The following is a 20,184-nucleotide window of genomic DNA, read 5'->3' as shown; positions in this document are numbered from 1 at the left end:
CTCGCACGTCTCCTCTTATCTCCGGTACAGTGGAAAGGCAGGCTTAAATCTCTATCATCATAGCATGGCATTCATGGCTTCTTATCATCATATAAGCCCAACGGCTTGGCTTGGAGTCTTCTCAGCTAGGTTTAGCGAACCAGTCCCCTAAACTCGGTTCCCTCACCACACCTTGCTCAACTGATCTCGCTGGAGCGCAAACTCAATAGTAGTATTCGAGCGTAGTAAAATCAAGTGTGGCGCAGAAGGGTGCTGAATTATCCCCAGGCTATATTCCCCCTCACACAGCTCTACTGCTCCAGAAGTATAGGGCCCAAGTCAGATTTAAATAAAATCTGTCAAAAAGAATACATTTAAACCTATACTTGTTGTACTGAACCATTCATTGTCACATTCCAGGTACCTGTCGCAGAATCCGACACGCTCCACGACCACGAGCCGCTCGCGTCCGACCGGGACCTGTTCATCGACGATGACGGCTCGGGGCTAGAGATCGACGAGTCCTCCGGCTCCGGCTGGGGCCCCGGACCCGGGCCCGACGACGAGGACGGCCGCGGCTCAGGTGACAGCCGGCTCACGCTGACGGATGACGAAGACTACGTCCCGAGAACCATCCCCACCACCACCACCACAACCACAGAAACGCCGATAGTACCGGAAACTGTAGCGCCAGATTATGTAGATCGTGAGTAGCGCTTGCATGTGTTTATTTTGCGTAGATTATTGGATTTAAGAACTTGCACAATCATGCTCCTTTTGTGAAAATTCTCGATTGAAGAAAAATATTTCTTAAGCAAAGAAGCGGACTTCGGACAAAGTTCTCAAGAATAAATCAAAAGAAGATGGATTGAATTCATAAGTAGTTGTATAAATAATTAGGTTAAGCGTGATTATGCTAGTTCTAAGAATGAGAAGTGGTTTGACTATGATATGATTCAAAAATGTTCGCCTCAGTTTCAATTAACTATTTACGCCAACCTTTAGTACCTACCTGTGCATTGAAGAACAGAATAGAAAGGACTTGAATATAAGTCCAGAGTTAGATAAAGATAGTTTATTATTCAAACCCAACACCTGCAAACGAGTCTTTAAGACCAAGTTCGGCCTGGCCAGCCACATTAGGGCCCATAATCGGCGTAATCCGTAATTGCTGAGGTCGCCGTCATCGAAATCGATGAGGAGGACTATATATACAAGTAGGCATATTACAATGTGCCTATGAATGTCGAAAAAAGGTACACCGGCTCTAACCCTGTAAGTTTATAAATTAAACAAGTAATCTACAGTTAATTGTAGTCATCTGACATAACAATTCAAACTACTTCTCATTTTAAGCTAAATATTTAATTTGTTACAAGGGTTAAAATTGTTTTAAGTGTAGTATGTCCTGGAATTAAAAATAAATCGACATGTTGAAGATATTTAATAAAAATTCAATTCAAAGAGTAACATACAATTTCTTCATAGTTTTAAAAAGTTATTGACAGGACTGAAGTAACTAAAATAATGTTGACCCCTAAGCGAGTATAAATAAATAAGTAAAACAATGTTCTACTTACGTAAACAGCATATTCCATCTGATAAATGCAGTATTACTCGTATTAGATATACGTATTAGGTCCACAAATACTGCAACAAGCAAAGATCAGAAAGAGATGGAGAGACTCAAATTATGAATGAAAACAATGCCTACTTAATTTTTATATTGTCCTACTAACAGAAGCCGTGTCATCGACTATCTGGCAACTGACCTTGAATTAACATTATAATACAATTGACACACAATTATCAACTATTTGCTAAACTCAGTTTCCTTCTAAACGCGCGAAACGACTGACATGCCATGACGTGTTAATTAAATTGTGTTTATTAATTAATTAAATGTAGAGTTTTAAGCGGACCTAGTGCGCCGGTAAGTGGAGTGCTCGCAAAATTTTATATCTTTTTTCTTTGCATGAATCGATGTCATCATGCAGTTAAATTATTTAAATTTGAATCATCCCATTCGCATGTACCGGTTATATAGCCCGAATCATCTGAACTCATCCATTAGTTTAGAGCCTGTTCATCGTACCTTGTTATTAGATGTTTGATCTTCATTACCTTCATGTGTGCTTTCGGTGACCATCCTTTCCTTCAACTCCGAAACCTCCGAAAACTTACAAGTCTTCGTCATCCGAAGTACCGTCTATTTTTCTTATCACTTGATTTAAATTTTCATTTGTTAGTCTATGATAATGTCATAAGTCAACAAAAACAGTTACTCGTTTAGTCAATATACATACATATTCTGGCTTTTGTATACGAAAATTGACAAATATTTTTGTAGTGTACATATAAGAAGAAACAGGAAATATTAAGCATAAATCCCGTAGGTATTTAACCGCATAAACATGGTTACTTAATATTATAGTTGAAATTCCTATGAATCAAAATATGACATCATTAACAAGAGTAATGAGTAATAATAAGCCTTAAGACAATATTTTAAGTCCAATTTAATAACACTGAATTAGTTTAACGAATAGAATCTAAGGCTAGAAAATATAATAAACTATATGACTAAAATTCTAACTAAATCTAACCTGCATACTGAGTGCAATGCATGAAAAGTGGGATAACTGGACTTTTCTGTGGTTCAAATCGTATTAGTAAAGATTAGGTTTTAAATCTGTGATTTCGACACTCAACTAAATTAATATTTCTTAAGACACTTAACCAATGTCTCCATTTCTGACGTCAGTTGTGTACGGTTTCCAGCTCGCGTGCTCGACGAGAAGCCAGGGCCCGGCGCGGACAGCGCGCGCGGCGCGGGGGAGGAGCAGCCCTCGCGCCCCGACCAGGACCCCATCAGCATCTCCAGCGAGGACGCCAACCCGGGCACGGTAACTATACCCGAAATTCCGTTATTAAATATGTTTCCACCGGTCTCAATGGTTTTCTCATCAACTTACACACGAGAGCCCGAAACCAGCATTTTCAACAAGGATAGCAACCGCGGCACGGTCTACCTTCTATGACGCCCGAAATGTCTGCTACTCGCAGATTCCGGTGAACCCAGGTACAGATTTTGAAGGCATAAAAGAATGCAATTTGGTGAGGATACCAGTGTATGAGAGCATCACCTGAAACGAAAATACAATTATACTTTATATGTGAACGAGAATTTGTTATAAGATTGGTTCACAGGATTTCCATTTAACCTATGTTTGTAACTTGTAAAAAGGAAACCGCTTGAAAAGTTTGTAAGGTGATGTACGATGATTGCTCATGACTGGATTTTTTTGAAATAGTTATTGCTAGAAAGGATGGCCACAACGTCAAACAAGTAATGTTTACTGGACTTACTGGTAAAGTAGATATTATAGATTATAGTATTAAAGACAAAACTCACGCACGCACCGAATAAAAGGTAAACAAAGACTATTTCAATATGAATATGAACCTTGTTGTCGTCACATTCCAGGACCAGGACCCCTCGGGCACCAACGTGGGCGCCGAGTCGCGGCCGCAGGACAACGTGGTGTTCATCATGAACGCCAAGGCGGAGGACCGCGCCACCAGCTTCTTCGCGCAGCCGGGCATTCTTGCCGGTCAGTACCTATTATTTATATTCTTCTAATGGGCCATTGGGATGAGGGCAGTAACGAATGGAGCCAAGACATTCAGCCATTTTACACGAGGCCAGTAAACAACCCAATCTTTAAACATGGTGTTTAATTGTTCATGATCAGTGCTAAGGCGGAGAACCGCGCGACCAGGTTCTTATGTATCCAATAATCAAGACTGATTGAAACTAAATTGAACTGGGTTATTAGTTATAAATATAATTGTTATAATATAATCCAACGTTTGCCAGTGATGGATTGATTTTAGTGAATTGTGTTGGCAAGTGGCCTCGTTAACTGGCATGAACAATAAGATCGTCTTTCTTTACTCATTAAAAATGCCAATGATACCGATACTCGTACAGTCGCGAGTTTGCGATAACTATCACGCCAAAATGCGAACGAATTACTGACTTGGGCAAAAAGAACCACCGTCTACGGAACCTTGCAAGTGTACCTAACAGATGTGTTTTCTATTTTAAGACACGCAGTTCCTATGTGGTCTACAACTGATACGCTGGTAATATGTATACTTTGAAAAACAATTTAGTTGTACTAACGCGTTGTTTCTAATTCCAGCTGTGATCGGCGGAGCCGTAGTCGGGCTCCTGTGCGCGATCCTCGTGGTGATGTTCATAGTGTACCGCATGCGCAAGAAGGACGAGGGCTCGTACGCGCTGGACGAGCCCAAGCGCAGCCCGGCCGCCGCCTCCTACGGCAAGGGCCAGAACAACCGCGAGTTCTACGCGTGAGACCACACAGAACAAACCCTGCCACGTGTTTACTAGTCGACGGACCGACACATACTGGCTAACACTCTCTACAATTAATTGATGCCACGGCAAAATGGTCATGGTGAACGATGGAATCGCGCACTTATTTCACTTCTCTTCTAACTTTCAACCGAGCGGTATAGTGGGAAGTAACGCTGTTATTCATAATATGTTGACATGAGACTTATAATTTTACAACTTGTGAATTGATAGGTACTTAGGAAATGTTCACCCGAGAGAAATGGTCTAAGTGAGCGATTGAATCGTACTCTTATAAAACTACCTGAAAGGAATGGTAAACTCATGTGGGAATAAATTAATTGTGGACAGTAATAGCCGCTTGGCCGGTCATTCCATTATCAAATTTTGAATTCCTTCTGTTTGTAGCTCTTTTGTTAACGTGGCTAAAATTGTTCTGTAAACCAATAAAACATCAAATCGACGCTTTTTATTTGAAAAATTATGACACGATTGTACTTGAATGCATGAATCAAGTAGAAAAATAGTGTATGACGGATGCATCGTTGTGTAACGATCACTTTGAGGCAAAGTTTCAAATGTTTTCTGACTTCAAGTACTGAGACCAATGTGGTTGAGTGTTTGATATCATTCTGTAGTTGATGAATTTGAGATCTTGTACCTATAGATTTGTCTGTAAAATAATGTGCCATTCGCTTCCTCTTCAACTGTATATTGCCTAACTACGCGTAGATCTACTCTACATACTATAATAATCTCAAAAATGTCTATGGATACGTCCATTGTTCGTCTATGATGTATGTGTAATATAATTGTGTAGGTAAATAGATCATATCGGTTATTATGTGTACGTTTAAATTAATTCTTATTACATATCGCTTCCATGAAATATACCATCGAAATTTTTGAAAAATATTTATTTAATATTGGCTGTAATTTTAAAATTGAGGCTTTCAAAATATTGATGTTATGTACTTTTATGGTGTTCCTTTTGTATTTAGGTTACTGTAATATTTTGGGTAAATATTCTTTTATTTTTTGCACTTTTAGCAATTGGGGTTTCGATTAATATTAATTAATGTTATATTTTAGCATAAGCAAATAAATAAAATGTATACAGTGAGTAAATGATATTGAAAGAACTGCACGATTTTTTCAACAACTTCAATATGTTTAGTATCAAACTCAAACTATATATATTTAATTAATTTTGTCAGTACATATTTTATTTTATGTAATGACGTTATTTTGCTGACTGTATACATTTCTCGATGAATACATTTTGTCACTTTGGCTATGAACTGAGGTTTTTCAATTATACAATATAATTTCATTATTTAGTCTTTATTTGTTTTTTATATTATCTACTTTGACATTACCGAATACCATCCAACTTGGTCTGCAGCATTTAGCTTTAACTAAACGCGAGCCACGTATCAATGTGACGGAAAGAGTTTTTAACTTAAATATTTAATCTGATATTAGGTTGTGCAACGAAATATATATTTTAATTCTACTAATTGTGATTTGTCTTCAGTTGTTAAACACTTGTGCCATCTTCAATAATTTATTAATTCTTAATAGTTACACGTGCTTGGCTCCAAATGAATTTTAATTTATCAAATAATCAATGAGTCAATTAATTTATTTAGCGTAAATTAAAGCATGTGTTTTATGACTGTTATACAATAAAACTAATGTTTTATAAGGATTCAATAGATGATGAACTATTCTGATTAGTAAATTAAATTAAATATTGCTATTTTATTTAAATTGATGTAACTAACTTTAATGACATGAATGTATAAATATTCGGGAAATTATAAGCACGTATTGGACATTTCATTAGAATCGTAGTTGTTGATAACCAAATATTTTCTTGTTGTAAACTGCTTAATTAAATACAAAAACATGACGCATCTATAAGGGTTCCGTTTTTTGCCATTTGGCTACGGAACCCTAAAAATACCAATAAAATGAACAATAATTCTAAATTGTTAGTGTGAAACGCAAATGCACCTACAGGAAAGGCCGGTCTTTTTAAAGACATACTGACGTCCAGGAAATAACAGAAACTATTTATACCTATATACACATATATGTGTAAATAGCGAATATTTATTTGTTATTTTGCCCTACGGGCTTAAGGTAAAATCATATAAGAATGAACCAACAGTCGCAGTTTACTCCAAGAAGAGCAATTATTTGAGAAATCCCAAACATTCCTGTCGGATCCATATTATACAATAAGCAGTAGCGAGCCAGTGCTCTCTTAGGTCACTTATTTGAATGCTAATATAGATACTTAAAATATACATAGTACATTCAGTTTTTGCTCCAAAGTGACAACATTAAGGTCTAAAATATGCCACAAGCCTACTAGAAGAAATGAGATACGCCACAGCAAATTATTAAACATTACTAAACTAATCATTAAAATCTGATTAGAAAAGAAACAGTGGCACTCCGGCAAAGCCGACAGAAGTGAAAACTTCAAAAACCTAGTACAATAACTTTACTGAAACATCTAAATTAGCATTCACCTAAGAGGCAATTAGTGTATAAGGATTTGTACATTGTAATTGTAAATTCTTTTAGACTTAAACTGAGTAATTTATACAGAAATAATGATACTACAATAAATATAGTATGGCTAAAGCTGAAAATATTTAAGTGCATCTAGCCATCTAACAGTCCTTAACAAGTATATTATAAGTAATTATCGAATATTGAAGTAATCAACATTAAGAGACATGTCGCGATTCTAAAAATTTAACATAAAGGATTAAATTGTGTAGACAAGATAAATGTCTCTTACGGATAAAATTGGGAACTGAATGGACTGACTTTATCAATATTTCCTAAGAATGAAATTTTGATAAAATCGTAAAGGTTACAATGCGAAGTATTTTTACAGGAAAGTTATGCCGTATATACATAATCATGACAATGCATATTTAAACACCATAATTATGACATCAAGGTCACAATCTAGGATATAGTTTGTTTGAAATATCCACAACGCTTGCCGATCATATGTACAGCCCTTCCCAAATTAACTTTACTTAATAAGTACAGGACGAACATAAAACATGCATTTGAAAACCCCGCTTATTAAGTAAAGTAAAATAAATATGATCAGTTATATTAATGGATGAAATAATTGTCATCCATTTTACTGTTTATGTTATAATTCTTGCCGGCTGTACACACTCGTCGAGAGCTTCTCGCCGAGGATCTTGGTGAAAAACCGACCCAACCGGCGAGATGAGACGAGTAAGGGCGAGACCAGAAGGGAGCAGTGTACACACTCGTTCTCGTCCTGTCTCGGGGTCTCGACGAGTGTGTACGGTCAGCATGAAATTGGTCCTAATAGTACAGAATGTTTGAAATGTGTTTCAAGAACAGTAGAAGTATCATAACAATCGATTAGACTAGATGAATACCAACTTACGTAATCGGCAGGGCATCAATATGTTATATGGATAAAATAGCATGTAATGGGGTTGGCAACTGTCAAAGGTTTGCATAGATGGCGCCATCATAGCTTGCCCCTGTCTCTAGTTTTGTTCTATGAGATTTGGCTTAAAGTACTGGAATCCAGGTCAGAAAATTCCCAAAAAAAAAACTAGAATTTGACACAATTCTAGGGATTGACAGGGCAAGCTATGATGGCGCCATCTGTTTAATACTTCGACCGGCCAACCCCATTGTCATAATACGATATTATGTTATGTTTTGACATTAATAATATAAAAGTCGAGTTCAAAACACGCCTCTCCCGTATGTTATTTCATTGATACAAAACAAACATGACTTTGTCAAATACACGGTGCCTATAAATCCACAATAGATTTCGCCAACTAAGTATATAATCCTATCTATAATATAAGTACTCCACTTCTACTTCCACTACAAATTCTACTAGATACTACTTTGATACCCTTCCCTATTGTGGGTCTGCTTTATAATTATAACTAAATATACAAGGAGGCCTAATACCATCTAATAGTGTGGACAAATTTTTATATTATGACTTCGATATTTGTATTATTAAGCATTAACTCTACATATAAGCTAGTTTTGCAGACAGTGTGGAAGCATCATATTTTGATAGGAATTCTTTTATTGTGGCAGTTTTTAATGATTCACGGTTAGTTTCGCTAGACTTATATCAATGTTTTTGAATTCCCGATATTATCGACGCAGTTACTTGCATCTGGTTCACGGGTATATGCCTGGGGTGGTGGGGGAATAGCGGTACGCGTTGAAATATCGGAAGCTCAAAAACAATACGGTCGATATAAGTCTAGTTTATGGTGACATTTCCATACTCTGTAGCTGGCGAAGTTAGCTCCGACGGACTTTAAAAGGAAAACGTTACCTACATCGAATGCTGATACTTCTACTGTTCATGTTGTGGAATATACACTAATAAAATAACGCCTAGGATATGGGAGGCATAACTTATTGATGTCCACCTTGTAAATAATGCTCCTTTACACTTAATATACAGGTCATTATGAACAATGCGTTGTTTTATTTTATTACTTACCCTTGTTATAGATTTACTGTTTAACTGAGGCGGTGTTGATATAAAAAAACACCTACTGACTTTGGTGGTAACTATACTTCGGCCGGTCGGGTCCAGTGACACTTCGAATGACGTCTCCGTTGATATAACCTTGTAAATACGTCTTGTCACACCATGGTCACACCAATAGGGAGCGTGCATAAACTGTAGGAGGCAGCACAGGAGCCGTCAGATTTTTGGCGCGAGGCGTAAATGTGATGTTTTTTGTTCCGATGTAGCCCACAAGATGGCAGAACCTACTATGCACAAGAAAACACGTGACGTGTACATGTGCATATTTATGGTTCCGATTCAGGCCACAAGATGGCAGACCCTCCAACGCGCACGGTCCCTATACTTTTATACGCCTAAAACAATACGAGGGCGATTGATAAGTTTCCGAAATGAAGACAAAAAAACAAAGAGTTCTAATCTGACTAATTTATTTGTCTACATATGCTCTTTCTAGTTCGTTACAACTTAACCAAGGCTTTTCCAGGGCCATCATTCCATTTTTATATGATTTCCTGTAAAGGCCCTCAGTAGCCATTTTTTTGTAGAACTAGCCCTTTTATGAAAGTTAGACCCATACTTAAGTCGCAGGGGTTCAAATCCTGCAATGTAGAGACTGTGCGGAAAGAGGAGAGTCAATACCATTCCACGACTCTTCTCTTTCCGAACAGACTCTAGTACATGTAGTATTCATTCGAAGCAAAACCTTTCAATTTATGTCGTGGCAACGGTAGCCGTGTGAATCGGCGAGTCATGTCAGGGCTGCAGCGGCAGCCAACATGCAAAAAGTTTTTGACAAATACTTTGGTAATATAATGAAAACTTATTCCGGAGAGCTGTACCCCTAGTGTAAATAAATTCGATTTCGAAACGTGACATACGCGTTTGCGTTTAGTCTCATTTTGTATTGGATTTAGAAAGAGCGCGCCAAGCGGGACGTTTTGGAAACTCAAAATCCTATACAAAATGAGACTTAACGCAAACGCGTTCGTCACGTTATGATGTCGATCAAATTTACACTAGGGGTACTGTTTACAATCTGTACTGCCTCACTAGGTAGTTATCGACGGTACTTAGATACAATATTCTTACTTTTAATGTCGTTTCTGGAATATAGTCACCTCATTTGGTCTCGACTCTCGAACTTCGGGACATCATTGACGCTTTGTCGTCTTCATATGAAATCATCTGGGTAATCACTTGGGTAAGCGCGGACGGTACTAAAATAAGGTTAAGATTCCCCTATTACACGAGGCAACACAGATTTAATTTTAAAACATAAAAATGTACAACTTGATTCTCAGTTTTCATGAAAATGGAAAACTGACTTCAATTCTCTTTTTTTTTAAACAAATAAAATAAACATGAACTACTTTTTGATTCTTAATTGAGAAGGATTGCAAATTACGATACAGGAGTCAAAAGTCTTGTTTTTTGTTAAAAAAATGTGACGAAACGTAATTTTATGTATGAGAAAAAAAATAGTTTTTAATTTTTCTCAAGATAAAATACCTATAATGTACAGCTAAAAAGGCATGCAGTAGCATTCGTCTTTTTTATACAGAAATATAAGCGTGACAGTGGTCCAAAACAAGACAACGAAAAGAATTTCGGCCCACAGAAGATTTTTTTATAATTATTTTGTTATTTAATTGTGGTTTCGGTTTTATTAAGCTAGCCTATAGTAATGTAGGAACTTTGTCTTTGTTTATGTTATTAGAGTACCTGCTTAACTTTTATGTTTACTTTGCCTCCAACTATCGGCCCGGTTCGAAGAATGATTAAAACACGTTTAAGATCTTGGAAAGATCTTTAAAAGATCGATAACTAAACGACATGCCAAAATTGACGTTTATTTCGATTCCGCTGTGATCCTAATAAGATCAAAGTGACATTAGTTGCCCGAATCGAGCTGCTTCTGTTAATTATACAACATACAAACGATATCTAAATAAGAACTTATCGTTATCGTATCTCATTCTTAGAATCGGGCCGTATGTAATAATATGTGTATGGATTATGACAAAAAAAAACACTAAAACATTGCGCCCAGTTGTGTAAAAATATTTGCGATTGACGACTGTGCCTAAATTCAATTTTGTAATTAGTTCTAAGAAACATAACTAGATGTCGCTACTCTACACATTATCGAAATACATAATTATATTCGTAACATCACAACAAAGCATAAAACTATCACTTAATAACTTGAAAACTGCGTGAGCATGAGCAAATATTAAAAAAGGCAAATTGTTGCTATTAAATTATCGCAGACGTGCGTTTCATATAATATGAATTGAATGCTATATTATCTATAATATACATAGTTCAATGCTATTGATTTGATGCCAATTTTCATTGCAATGTGCAATTTGAGCAATGTTTGAATGTTCGACATTCATTCTATTTTTAGTATTGCCGGTGACGTCACATAACCCTTTGCTTTAACTGGTACGACTATTTCGCGCGCTCTGAACAGAGGCAGCGTGGCCGAGTGGTCTAAGGCGCTGGTTTTAGGCACCAGTCCGAAAGGGCGTGGGTTCGAATCCCACCGCTGTCAAAAACCTTTTTGGTCTTTTTTTCCTTTCTTTTATTTTAGAAATTATTATTTTGCAACGTATTTAGGTTGATAAAATTGAATTGATTAAATATTATAAAAATAAATAAATATTATAGGACATTATTACACAAATTGACTAAGTCCCACTGTAAGCTCAATAAGGCTTGTGTTGAGGGTACTTAGACAACGATATATAAATATTTATAAAATACTTAAATACATAGAAAACACCCATGACTCCGGAACAAATATCCATGCTCATCACACGAATAAATGCCCTTACCAGGATTTGAACCCGGGAGCATCGGCTTCGTAGGCAGGGTCACTAATGCGTGCAATGGTGCTGCTTTACCGCACTGGTGCAATAATTAGCACGTTACGTAACTATGTCGAAAATTTAAGGGGCCATATGTACTATAAAAAGTTTTACGATACATGTGCGAATATAAAACACCCCCTCGTGTCGATATAAAACACTCCCTTTGGTTGTGTTTTAATTTATCGCCACTCGTTTCGAATTTCCTATTTTTCGCACTTGTATCGTAATGTACTAAGAAATAAAGAAGTCGTCTAAATAACAAAAGAATCATACGACTCTCTTAAATAAAATACATAATGGTGTTATTGTAAATTTATTAGATAGGTATCCCTGTTATAGTTGATTTTATATTTAGGATATTTGATATTATAAAAAAATATTTAACGCATCATTTATCATTAGCACCCTACAAACACCATTAAATTCCTTAAATGAAGAAATACATTTTCACAATTTTAATAACTGTCAAAAATTAATTCGCGCATTTCTAAGTTAATATCACTAATGACATTCATCTTAATTTATATGTAACGTTACAAATTTATATTTACCGTTCAAGGCAGCGCTGTCATCTATGTGTTCATATGAAGATTGTACGTCGTAACGTTAGTTCCAAATTTTGCCGCTTCCTGTTTTAAGTTGGTTTTTTCTATAACAGTTTATTAATATGAGCAGTTGACCGGAAACGTTGTTTATTGCCGTAAGAATCCTGTTTCTTTAATTAAGTTTTATTTCACTGCTATAAGATTAATAGACGAACGAAAAAGTATGATAAATTAGTGTCAAGCACATTCATCGGTATTTAACTATTTTTTGCTGACACAATATTTCTATTATAAATATCTACCTACTAAATACAAGCCTTACTATGGAACTAGGTCGATTTGTGTATGTCTTTCTTGTAGTTATTTTTTTATTATTCTTTTAGTTATTTTGTGCAAATTACCTAATTTTACAACTATTATACAGTGCCTACGCCAGGGGTTCGCACACTGCGCCGCGTCGCTCTGTTACGCCGCACAGTAAAGAGGGGCGCCGTGAGACAATCCTCCTCATCATGAGACTATTTCGAAGGGCCTAACTAGGTTAGGCCGCCGAGATTACATTTTAAACTTGCAAGTACGCCGCTGAAAAAGATTGGGAACCCCTGGACTACGCTATAATTATATGACTATGCGAATCCCGTATTGGTTTGTGCAGCCACTTTAAACCCCCTTATTCACAAACGCACTACAAACCTCCTTATTGGCTCGTTTGTCTGTAATGTCGACTTATGTATTTGCAAAAAAGGGGTAAAACAAAATAACTATTATATTACGAGTACTTATTTACTTATTTCTCTTCTATCTAAAACTTTAGCCAACTCATGACTTCTTCCCGTAAGAGAGCCTAGGTTCCACGTGGCAAATCTGAATTTAGTTTTAGATAAGTGTCTTGGTGTACTAATCTTCTTGTCGTCATCGATGTTTGTCGTTATGTTCGTCGCTTCCGGGGGACGCCCTAGTATGTTCTTCATTTATATGCGCATTCGTATCGGCTCCAATATCACTTGCGTCGCTTGCGCGGTACGCCCTAGTAGTTATGCCCTTCTTTGTACAAATATACATTTGTACTTTATGATAGGAGGAGAAATTGTTTTGGCTATTTGTTTTACGGCCGGTTGCCACCTGACGCCAAGGTTTTCATCTTGCTGCAAGATGTGAGTGCCGCCGTTGGCCCATATTAGGGCTCTTCCGCCGCCAACTCTACTGCATACTCAAACCCAAGCACGCAGCACTATCCACGACCTTACTCCAGATTACCTCCGAAGAGCTCGCGAAAGGGATTTGGTAACGAAGTTTTCTTCTCCTGCCTGTTGGTTCGCGGGAGTTATTTTATTTGGCTCCTACCCTTCTGTGTCACTTGCGAGACACCTGACGGGCGTTCCCATATTCGCCACCTGGGGACGCGTTCTATAGGGGTGAGGCTCCCCCGACAACATAAATAATAGAGAATAATGGGTCATATTCAAAGTTGCGGAAGGGGTACAATATAATACAATACAAATCCTCTTTATTGCACAACCTCTGAAAAAATGTACATGGAAACACATATAATACATGAAGATAGAAGTAAACAACAGGCGGCCTTATCGCTACAGAGCAATCTCTTCCAGACAACCTTTAGGTAGTGGAGAAATGAAACTTAAATTAACTAATTAGGAGGTGCAAAAAAACTAAATAGGGTACATTTAGGGTACACAATAGGGTACACAATAAGGGTACATTTATGGAAAAGGCATTACTTTTAGTGACGTGTCAGATAAGTGTTGTACTTCGAACTAAATTATGTACCGAAAACTTCGTCTATTATATTTCGTCGCTGCTATCGGTATATTAAACTAGATTTTTATATTGAGAGTTAATATTAAGCTTCTAATTAATATTCATCAAATGTTATTGATCATAACCTGTATGACAGTGTCTTATATGGCCCAGCTTTCTCAGGCTTTGCTGCCTAGGTTTTACAATCAATCTGCATAATGATTACCGACTACCGAAATGCACAAGTCAGTTAAATTATTCAAAGGAGAAAATTAATTTGATTGCTTTGAAGCAATACGAATCTCGTTCATTAGAAATTGGTCGATAAATTACGGGTATGCTAATTTTGTTTTCGGTTTATAATCATTTTAAATGTTTAATGCTTAAATAATGGTATGTTAAATAATTTAGATATACAAATGATTGATGTAACTTTTATAGACATTAAGTATGGGAGCTTACTTGCTAGTTGCCAGCGGGTTTTCCTTCGTGACAAGGAAATATAACGAGAATATTATCCATTTTATGCCTTACATCATTATGAAAAAGAGCTGATACTCTTCAAACTGCTGGATCGATTTCCATCAAACATAGCTAAGAACCACCGCAAGGAAACTCGTTTTTCGTTAAAAACCGCATTCAAATCGCTCCATCCGTTGAAGAGCTACGATGTTACAGCCAGACAGACATTGGCGTCAAACAGATAACACTTCTCTTTTTGAACCGTTGCTTTGAAGGCAGTTATGCACAAACGTTACAACCGACAAGCATCTGTCACTGAATTACGACAAGAAGCTTTTATGATCAGCAAGCCACTAAGTAGTACAAGTTTTGGCAGTATGAAACTGACTTGTATTCTGTTAAGCAAGTGCAACTAATATCTATATAATTTCTATGTATTTTTAAACTATATGTATCGTTGTCTAAGTACCCGCAACACAAGCCTTATTGAGCTTACCGTGGGACTTAGTCGATTTTTTTTATACTTCTTCGGTGGCAAACAAGCATACGGCCCGCCTGATGGTAAGCAGTCTCCCGTAGCCTATGTACGCCTGCAACTCCAGAGGAGTTACATGCGCGTTGCCGACCCTAAACTCGCCCCCCCTCGTTGAGCTCTGGCAACACCTACTCACCGGCAGGAACACAAACACTATGAGTAGGGTCTAGTGTTATTTGGCTGCTGTTTTTTGTAAGGTGGAGGTACTTCCCCAGTTGGGCTCTGCTCTAGATCTGGAATGGCATCCCCTGGCTGTGCCCTACCACACAAAGCGAGATGACATTCACAATGCCCATACCTCTCTTTTGGACGTAGTTTAAGGACGTACTCGGGTCCGATTTGTGTAATAATGTCCTATAATATTTATTTATTTATATAAACTAATTATGTTCTGTCTCTTGAACCCTTGGTCAGCCCTTGGTCATGGATCTTGTTTACTTAAAAAGAGACGCCAACCTGAATATTATTTTCTATGAACAGTACATATGGCGCTAATTTACCGCCATAATGCGGTAACTAGCTCTATACGTGCGTATGTCGAATATTTAAAGAGCCATATGTACTGTAAAACGTTGTACAATACACGTGCGAAAAGGTAATTCGCTACTCGTGTCGATTTACTACACTCCCTTCAGTCGTGTTTTAATTTATCGGAACTTGTTGCGAATATCCTAATCTTTACACTTGTATCGTAATGTATCTACTATTAATTTTGTAGTTTTAGTTCCAGAATAAAGCTACATGCTATTCGACAATCAAAGCGCAACTTCTTTACATAATACAATACCTTTACCAATACCTTTTAGCAATCTATAGAGGTCTTCAGTAGAAATAGGCAATTATTAATTAAATTAAATTTAATTTAATCAGTCATTTTTAATTAATTAAGTAGGCTTTTAGATATCCACACAACTCGTCTTTACGAGCTTATCAATCTTCTGCCAAAGGATTTAATTTCACTTTCTTTTTTGAAAAATGATCCGCTCCGATTGGACTGGGACCACTTTCATTTCTCTCTAAAAAGGAAAAAAAATGGTATTAGGATATTAATCAGCTTTATAGAGGTTGTAAATCAGGATAAAGGTGTGGTGTCACTCAGCGGGGGGCGATTTGATGAACTGCTATACTTCGTTTTTATTAGCATTAGAAAAAACTCCACAGAAGTAAGCGTGCAGTTTTTATCAGGCTCTTTTATAATAATAATGTAATTCTCTAATTTAGCATTCTACATTAGATAAATAAGTATTAGCCATGGTCAATACTTATAATTTACTCCAAAATTTTACCGCAAAAGTACCCGAAAGTTCTTTCGAATGCAAAACGAAATTTAATAGTAGACAAGTACGTAGGTACATGTCGAACACGAAATGATGATACTAATGTAGACTAAATTAGGATACCAAATTTTTATGAGAGAGAGAGCTCCTCACCCTCACAATTTAAGGATAGCGGTGAATCTAATTTTCACAATGTTGAAACAATGTTAATTTTCACAATGTTGAAACAATGTTAATTTTCACAATGTTTGGGCCTGTTAAGATAAGAATAATGCAGTTTGGATTCTGTTTGTGTGTGCTTTACCTAAAATGACCGTAAAGCCAATATTGTGTATCCGCTAATCGCCACCATTCGGTCCTCACCTCACGATCCGAGTGCAATTAATCGATGTCACATGACAAGCGCGCGCGCAGCGGGCGCTGTCCTTCGCTAAATCAGTATTTAGCATTATACGCAGAGTAAAAATGGAATAGAGAGACCATGTTGCGTATCCCCTTGTGCTCAAATAAAGCTCTAGGGCTTAAAGTTTACAGTACGTATCGAATATCATTTTTTGCCTCACAATGAACAGAAATATTTTCTCCTGGATGGTACACATTTTCCTAATATATATTTTTTTCAGTCGAGCCCCGATTTTAGGCAACAAAGCTTGCTAAGTTGCCTAAGTGAGGTACGAGATTGAAAAGCTTGATTATATCACTATTGTATACGATACTTTTTCTACGAGTCATCAAAAATATATTTTTTTTTACTATAAAACCTTAATAAGTAATGAAAATTGGTAAGTATCTAAGTAGACAAAAAGACATAAACGCGCGAGCCACCGCCCGCCCGTCCCCCGTTCTATGGGAGCGCGGCGGCACGTGATTGGTCTTTTTTTTAATAGTTGACTACAGCGTATCGAATGAAATTTTATAGTCGTTGGGAGTTTGGTATACGAAATCTTAATTCAACCCTTACAGTCGATGAGTAGAAAAAACATATTATAACACGTCAGTATTAGTTCGCAAAAAACATCTACATTTCACTCTACCTACTCTGTGAACTTTTCAATCTGAGCCCAATTAATAGCAAGTGACAATACCGATGTAAGACAGAAAGAGTAAACAAACGACTTTCTCTGTCGTTATGATCGATATGTCGACAGCCGACAAGCTTAGAAAGTGAAATCTTGGAGGCTCTAAAGTTAAAAGTTACCATTTGCTTTTTTTATGTGCAATGTTCCTTTGTTTTATACGATAGTGATACTTAAACAAAAAGACTGCATGTTCGTAAGCAAACCTGTTGCTCGTGAAAACCGGACTTATTTTAGCGATGTTTCTAGTATGAATAGATCCATGCCACATTGCAGCTTTCCAACGCTTACGGTCACGGAGCAAAGCCACGGACGGACAGACAGACAGACGTAGCGAAATTACGTATAAGGGTCCCTAGTTAACTACGGAACCCTAAAAAGGTGCATTGAGGTAATTTCTAAAACGGGGTAGTTTTGAAAATCACGAAAATCTACAATACACGCTACGGCAGCGCACACTAATCTTCTTAACCTACTGTTCCTGATACTAGTTGGTAGATTACAGAGACCCATTACAATTCTTTCAAGTATTGACAAAATAATAGAGCGCTATATAGGAGACAAAGTTAATTCGTTTTTACAAGATAATAAATAAAAAACAATACGGTTTTCAAAGAAACAAAAGTACCACTCAATTACTAAGCTAATTCAGTAATGAGATAAACGGACATTTAAATATGAAACGGCATGTAATAGTTATTTTCATCGACTTCAGTAAAGCTTTCGATTTATAATTTAGATTCTCGTTTTGTCAAAAAGGTATTCTTAGAAAACAGTTACTTGCTTGAAATCCTACTTACTACAGTTAATAGTTGTTTAACGCAGGGAATATTTCCACAATGTCTCAAGATAGGAAAGGTTATTCCACTTCACAAAAAAGGGGAAATGGAGGACCCTAACAATTATAGACCTGTTTGCATTCTTCCGGCTGTATCTAAAATATTAGAGTCTATAATCAAAAACAAAGTAACTGAATATTTTGAGCGTCACAGCTTGTTTAATTCGAACCAATTTGGCTTTCAGAAGGGGAAGTCAACAGGAATGGTATTGCGTAAAGTTATCGATTTCGTGCTCACAGCCTTGGACAGATCGCAGAAATGCTCTAGTATTTTTTGCGATCTGTCAAAAGCGTTTGACTGTATCCGTCATGATGTACTTTTATTTAAATTAGAGTACTACGGCTTCAAACACCAAGAACTTAATTTAATAAAAAGCTATCTTAATAACAGAAGTCAAAAAGTATACATTAATGGCACATGTTCGAAGGAAGTCAATGTCAATGTTGGTGTACCACAAGGGTCTATCTTGGGCCCAATTTTATTCTTAATTTATGTAAATGATCTACCTGAGTGCATACCTAATTATGCTATGGTTACCCTTTTTGCAGACGATACACACGTGGGCTTGAAAGATACAGACCTAGCTAATTTGGAACAAAAAATCAAGAGTATCATGATAACGCTTGAAAAATGGTTTAATGCTAACGGAATTATTTTAAACTCGAGTAAAACTACACTATTGACATACCATAATAAAAATATAATTGACAGCATAAACATTAGTGACATAGGATTAACAAATGTAACTAACACAATATTTCTAGGATATCACATTGATAATAAAATAAACCACTCATTTCACATTGAAAAAATTTGTAATAAAATAGCTTCTGGTAATTACGCGCTATTAAAACTGAGGCCCTTAATAAATCGTAAAACACTTTTATCGGCTTACTACGCACTGGTTCACGCTCATCTAAATTATGCCGTAACTACTTGGGGCAATGCGGTTGGAATACAAAGAATTCTTATATCACAAAAACGAGCTGTAAGAATTATATTTAGCTTACGCAAAGGCAGTACAGCCAGAGATTTCTTTATAAAAAGTAGAATCATGACAGTAGTTTCATTATTTATATTTAATAGCCTGTTAGAAATCCACAAAAGCAAAAATGATTTTAAAACACGGAAGGACATTCATACATATAATACGCGTAATAAGGATAAACTATGCGTTCCTTCGACTAAGCTAGTTAAAACATTTAAGCAAGGTATCTCCCTAAAAGTTACCCTTTACAATCTATTGCCTCTACACATAACTAATTTAACATACATACAATTTAAAAATAAACTTAAACGTTTCTTCCAATTAAATCCATTTTATTCAATCAATGAATTTACAGATAAAATGAAAAATTATGATTTTATTATGTAAAATAATTCTGTAATGCTTTTATACTGTATTATATTGAGGTATTTGATCATTTAATATATTTTGATTTATATAATTTTGTCTACCTATATACCTAATAAGACATTGCATGATTAGTTTTAGCAATGACCTGTATTTTGACATGCTAGATGTAACGTTCTGTTGTTACTTGGCCAAATAAAGAAACTTGAACTTGAAAACTCGATTTATTAATGCATAATACGCTATATATGAAACTCGAACAGAATGGCATACAGGGCCCCATACTAGAATGGTTTAAAAGCTACCACAGCAACCGTGCTGTGGTAGCTTTTAAACCATTCTAGTATGGGGCCCTGTATGCCATTCTGTATACCGGTGTATACCGCAGTAAGACTAGGAAATTCATATAGTGACATGTTAAAAACATCGAAGGGAACGGCACAGGGGTCAATAATTGGCCCGACCGAATACCTTTTGTATGTCAATGACATGTGCAATACAGTTGGAGAGGACT

The 20,184-nt window shown here is 36.5% G+C and overlaps 1 protein-coding gene and 1 non-coding gene across 5 annotated transcripts in view; both read left to right on the top strand.

Annotated features, from left to right (window-relative positions):
• Positions 1-8,890, top strand: part of LOC133518774 (syndecan) — a 521,110-nt gene extending 512,220 nt beyond the window's left edge. For 2 of the 4 annotated variants that reach the window (XM_061852460.1, XM_061852462.1), the window contains exons 2-5: positions 400-685; positions 2,761-2,885; positions 3,467-3,593; positions 4,188-8,890. In XM_061852460.1, the coding sequence (XP_061708444.1) occupies positions 400-685; positions 2,761-2,885; positions 3,467-3,593; positions 4,188-4,360 (711 nt within the window). In that variant the 3' untranslated portion in view covers positions 4,361-8,890. Of the gene's footprint in view, positions 1-399; positions 686-1,471; positions 1,913-2,760; positions 2,886-3,466; positions 3,594-4,187 lie in introns of those variants that run through there. The other 2 variants (XM_061852461.1, XM_061852463.1) reach the window with 2 other exon arrangements.
• A 2,535-nt stretch (positions 8,891-11,425) lies between these two features.
• Positions 11,426-11,505, top strand: Trnal-uag (transfer RNA leucine (anticodon UAG)). Its single transcript has one exon. It is a non-coding gene; the product is annotated as a tRNA-Leu (tRNA).
• Positions 11,506-20,184: the final 8,679 nt, after the last annotated feature.

This window comes from Cydia pomonella, chromosome 6 (assembly GCF_033807575.1).
Source record: "Cydia pomonella isolate Wapato2018A chromosome 6, ilCydPomo1, whole genome shotgun sequence".
NCBI classification, from domain to species: Eukaryota; Metazoa; Arthropoda; class Insecta; order Lepidoptera; family Tortricidae; genus Cydia; species Cydia pomonella.
Note: the sequence above shows the minus strand (reverse complement) of the source record. Positions and strands in the feature narration are given on the sequence as shown.